Below are 5,037 nucleotides of genomic sequence, written 5' to 3' on the forward strand. Positions count from 1 at the left end.
CTTTATTTTTTGGGACATTGGGACATTCTCCCCCTCCCCCTCACCCCACACTCCCCCTCCCCCTCACTCCTTCTCCCCTCTTCTCCATCTCCTCCCGCAGATGATGTGCGATCGTCTCCGGCTATGGAGTACCCCTCGTCGATGGGGTCGTCGTCAGCTGCGCCTGTGGCGCCGTCGTCGGGCACCGGCCTCGTGCGGGCGCTCTCGTCGGGCGGCTCGTCGGCGGTGGACGTCGATACCCGGACGACGTTCCGGTCGCGGTCGCGGTCGCTCTCGTACGGCTCGCCGTACCGCAATGACCTCGGGCTCTCGTCGCGGATTCTCTCATCGGTTGCCGAGTACCCGCTGTCGTCGTCGGGCTCGCGGGCGCCGAGCTCGGGTGGCGGGCGCGGGCTGAGCTCGGGTGGAGCGTTGGGCTCGGGCGGAAGCGGGGCTGGTGGCCCCGGCGGGCCGCCGAGCTCGGGCGGAGCGGGTGGGCCTGGAGGCTCCGGACGTGGCGGCTCGTCGCGCGGCTCGACCGGCTCGAGCACGTCGAGCTCTGCGGGCACGGCGCCACAGACGGTTATCTGGGGCACGACGGTCAACGTCGATGACACCATGCAGCGGTTCCGGCGCTTCCTCCGCGACTTTGAGATCGACGGCGCCAACGAGCCGCTGTACCCGGGCCTGCTGCAGAGCATTGCGCGGACCGAGGTGTACAACCTCAACCTCGACACGGCGCATCTGCGCAACTACGACATGGAGCTGTACCGCCAGATGGTGGCGTTCCCGCAGGAGATCATCCCCATCTTTGACCTTGTTGTCCACGAGCTGTTCATGGAGATGTATCCTGACCACGACCAGTCGCGGCGGATTCAAGTCCGCACCTTTAACCTCGAGAGGGTGTTCAAGATGCGCGACCTCAACCCAGACGACATCGACAAGATGGTCTCGATCCGCGGCATGATCATCCGGTCGACGCCGGTCATTCCCGATCTTAAGAAGGCCTTTTTCCGCTGCTCCATCTGCGACAACCCGGCCGAGGTCTTTATCGACCGCGGACGCATCGACGAGCCGCGGAGCTGCAGCAACTGCGGCACCAACTACTCGATGCAGCTCATCCACAACCAGTGCTACTTTGCCGACAAGCAGGTGGTCAAGGTCCAGGAAACACCAGAGTCCATTCCCGAGGGCGAGACGCCGCACACGGTCAACCTGTGCGCGTTTGACGATCTCGTCGACGTGGCCAAGCCCGGTGACCGCGTCGTCATCACCGGCATCTTCCGCGCGCAGACCGTTCGCGAGAACCCGCGCCAGCGGACCGTCAAGTCCATCTACCGCACCTACATCGACGTCATCCACTACCGAAAGCAGGAGTCGGGCCGCCTCGTGTCAGAGAACCCGACCGCCGAGGCCTCCTCCGAGTTCTACACGCCATTTGCCGAAGACACACAGGCGTCGGCGTTTTCGGACGCCGACGTGGCCTCCTTCCGCGAGCTCGCGGCATCGGGCAACGCGTACGACGTGCTCACAGCTTCGCTCGCGCCCGGGATCTGGGAGATGGAGGACGTCAAGCGCGGCCTACTGTGCCAGCTGTTTGGCGGAACGAACAAGGAGATGCCTGCGGCGCGGTCGGGCCGGTTCCGCGGCGAGATCAACGTGCTTCTCTGCGGCGACCCCGGTACGTCCAAGTCGCAGCTGCTGCAGTACGTGCACCGGCTTGCGCCGCGTGGCATCTACACCTCGGGCAAGGGCTCGTCGGCGGTCGGCCTCACAGCGTACATTTCCAAGGACCCAGACACCCGCGAGCTTGTGCTCGAGTCGGGCGCGCTCGTCCTCTCGGACCGCGGCATCTGCTGCATCGACGAGTTTGACAAGATGTCCGACTCGACTCGCTCGATGCTTCACGAGGCCATGGAGCAGCAGACGGTCTCCATTGCCAAGGCCGGCATCATTTGCACGCTCAACGCGAGAACCTCGGTCCTGGCCTCGGCCAACCCGGTCGAGTCGCGGTACAATCCCAACCTCTCGGTCGTCCAGAACATCGAGCTCCCGCCGACGCTCCTCTCGCGGTTTGACCTCATTTACCTCGTCCTTGATCGTGTTGACGCCCGCCTCGACCGCAAGCTTGCCAAGCACATTGTCTCGCTCTACATGGAGGCTCCGCCGGAGCCCGAGGTCAACGTCGTCGAGAAGGACTTTTTCACAAAGTACGTCTCGTACGCCAAGCAGAACATCGAGCCGGTCATCTCTGAGGCGGCCATGAACGCCCTCGTTGACGGCTACGTTACTATGCGCAACCCGCCGGGCTCGGCTTCGTACGGCTCGCAGGCGTCCAAGAAGGTGATCACCGCCACCCCGCGCCAGCTTGAGTCGCTCATCCGCCTCTCCGAGGCTCTGGCCAAGGTCGAGCTCGCCGAAGTGGTCACCGTCGACCACGTCAACGAGGCCATCCGCCTCATGCGCGTCGCCCTCCAAAAGGCCGCCACCAACCCCAAGACCGGCACCATCGACATGGACCTCATCACCACCGGCCTCTCCACAGACACCCGCGAGCTGCTCGCCCGCCTCCAGCGCAAGGTCAACGACATTCTCGCCGCCTCGCGCACCCCGTCCATCTCGTTTGAGGACATTCTGGCCAAGGTCGACGACCCGGCCGTCTCGCGGACCGACCTCCACGACGTCATCACCCAGATGGCCGACCAGGAGCTGGTTGTTCTCTCCGGGACGCAGGCGAACCCCACCGTTCGTCGCCTCTGACGCCATCTGCTGGCCCTCAAAATAGTTAAATGCTTTGCTACGTCGTTGGTGCCTCACATCTTCCCCGCGGCCACCGGCACATCAAAGTCAACCACGTCGGCTAGCTGCGACGGGAGGCCGTGCGATGCGCACTTGAAAACAGCTTGACGTCCTCACACACCACGCCCACAACGCGAGTTGAGCCGGACGACACGCCGTCAAGCTGGACCAGCGCCGGCGCCATCCACGCCTTGACCCCGACGTCGTGGACGGTGAGCGGTGCCGTCAGGTGCGCCTGGACTGCAAACGACGCCGTGCCCGAGGTCGGTGCGTAGACCTGCTTCTCCACGGCAAAGGCGATCGACTCAAAGTACCGTCCCAGCCGCGAGGTCTCGTTGGCGTGCTGCGGGACAAGCGAAAAGCCCCACCCAGTGATGCCGACTTCGCCGGCAGGCACCCCCGGCTTGCCTGTGATGGCCGCCGAGTGAGCCGAGCTCGGCGCCCAGAGCGACGACACGAGCTCGACGCGAGCGCCGGGCGTGACTCGTCCGCCGGCGGGCGCAGCTAGGACAATAGTGGCATCAAAGACCGCGTCAAAGGTCATCCGCCAGTTGAACGGCTTGCCGCCGCCCTTGTCGGGCGTCCACGCCCGGCCCAGCTCAAACGCGAGGTCAAAGTGGAGCACGCCGCTCGCGCGGTCGAGCACCACCGAGCCGTTGTCAATCTCGACTGCGATGTGGGTGGCCCAGATCCCGTTCGAGTTGCACACCTCGCCCGGCGGCTGCAGCGCCGGGTTGCACGACATGTTGAGCGCAAAGCCGCCGAGGAGGACCGCCGGCTCGGCGGCGCCGGCAGCGGGGCCCATGCTTGCCAGTGCCCTGGCCACATCGAGTTGACCGTGGAGGACAAACGCTGACATGGCCACCGGATCGTCGTCGGGCCCAGTCGCCGAGTCGGTCCAGTTGATTGCGAGGGCGGTGGTGAGCAGGGCTGCCGGCGCCGCCGGGCTGGGTGCGATGACCGCTAGCGTCGTTGTCGGGTGCGCGTAGTCGCCGTCGACGCCCGGGGTGAACGCCATGGCCACTCTGCCCGCGGATCGGTTGGCGCGCGGTACCATGGCAGTGCCCAGTGGGCGCGAGGCGAGGGTACCGAGCCGGTGCGGGGTGGCTGCCATGCCGCCGATGCGGAAGAGCCACTTGTAGTCGAAGCCTTGCCAGACGATGGCGGGCGGGGAGGCTGAGGTGGCGGGGGTAGAGAGGACGAGAACAAGGACGAGGACGAGAACGAGGGCAAGTGACAGATGCATATATATATGTGGGTGGTGGTGGTGGTGGTGGTGGTGGTGTGTGGGGGGGGGGGGGGTAGCGAAGAGTGTGTGGTGCGCCGCGTGACAGGTGGCGGCATGCATGGCAGGGCAGGGCAGGCCATCCGGGCATTGGCCACCATTCAAGGTTCAATTCGATGGTAGGAGGAGGGAGGAGGAGAAGGGGTGGGGAGGGCGCATTGCAAAGGGTACAACCTTAGCCAAAGAGCGAAGTCTTGGCCATGATGCGCATAAAGTCGTCCTGCGAGACCTCGCCGTCGCCGTCGCGGTCGGCCTCGTCGATCATCTCCTGCAGCTCCTCGTCGGTGAGGTTCTCGCCGAGCTCCTTGGCGACGCGCTTAAGGTTCTTGAACGAGATCTTTCCAGTGTCGTCGTCGTCAAAGAGACGGAAGGCCTTGAGGATCTCCTCCTTCCCGTCGCGCTCGGACATCTTGGAGACCATCATCTGCTCAAACTCCGAGTACTCGATGGTGCCCGAGCCGTCACGGTCGACGTCCGCGATCATCTTCTTCAGCTCGTCGCGCGACGGCTCAAAGCCCAGCGCACGCATAGCCACCTTGAGCTCGCGGGCATCGATGGTGCCCGACGAGTCCGTGTCGAAGAGGTCGAACGCCTCGCGGATCTCCTGCCGCTGCTCCTCGGTCAGCTCCTGCCGCCCGCCACGCCCGCGCCGCGACGAGTATCCCTGCCGCAGTGATGCCTGCACTCCACCATGCACCATGTACCGTATCGCCCCGCACTGTGAGACTCGCTCGCACCGTGGGTCCCTCTCCCCCCTCTCCCCCTACCGCCCTCCCGCCCCTCCCCCTTCACTCTCCAGCACTCGCTCCATCACCGGCACGACAACGACCAGCACCACGAACACCACGACAACGACAAGCCTCTCCCCCCTTCCCCTCCTTCCCCCCTCCTTCCCCCTCCAACAGCGCGCGCTTTTTGCCATTTTCCTCGCCTTCCTCCACCCCCGCCACCCCGCCAGTTTATCTAAGGAATTC

At 65.1% G+C, this 5,037-nt stretch overlaps 3 protein-coding genes across 3 annotated transcripts in view; 1 reads left to right on the forward strand and 2 right to left on the reverse strand.

The window, feature by feature from the left end:
• Positions 1-2,777, forward strand: part of AMSG_11978 (uncharacterized protein) — a gene marked incomplete at its 5' end in the record, with an annotated part of 4,121 nt that extends 1,344 nt beyond the window's left edge. The window contains one exon of the mRNA XM_013901681.1: positions 130-2,777. Within this exon, the coding sequence (XP_013757135.1) occupies positions 130-2,739 (2,610 nt within the window). The 3' untranslated portion in view covers positions 2,740-2,777. The remainder of the gene's footprint in view (positions 1-129) is intronic.
• A 15-nt stretch (positions 2,778-2,792) lies between these two features.
• AMSG_06422 (uncharacterized protein) lies at positions 2,793-3,892 on the reverse strand (the record flags this gene model as incomplete). Its single annotated transcript, XM_013901636.1, has 2 exons — positions 2,793-2,839; positions 2,872-3,892. The coding sequence occupies 2 exons, from the start codon at positions 3,890-3,892 to the stop codon at positions 2,793-2,795; spliced, it is 1,068 nt and encodes a 355-aa protein (XP_013757090.1).
• Positions 3,893-4,153: 261 nt separating this feature from the next.
• The window catches only part of AMSG_06423 (caltractin), a 1,115-nt gene continuing 231 nt past the window's right edge, over positions 4,154-5,037 (reverse strand). The window contains exon 2 of the mRNA XM_013901637.1: positions 4,154-4,742. Coding sequence (XP_013757091.1) covers positions 4,239-4,742 — 504 coding nt within the window. The 3' untranslated portion in view covers positions 4,154-4,238. The remainder of the gene's footprint in view (positions 4,743-5,037) is intronic.

This window comes from Thecamonas trahens (assembly GCF_000142905.1).
Source record: "Thecamonas trahens ATCC 50062 unplaced genomic scaffold supercont1.28, whole genome shotgun sequence".
Classification (NCBI taxonomy): Eukaryota; order Apusomonadida; family Apusomonadidae; genus Thecamonas; species Thecamonas trahens.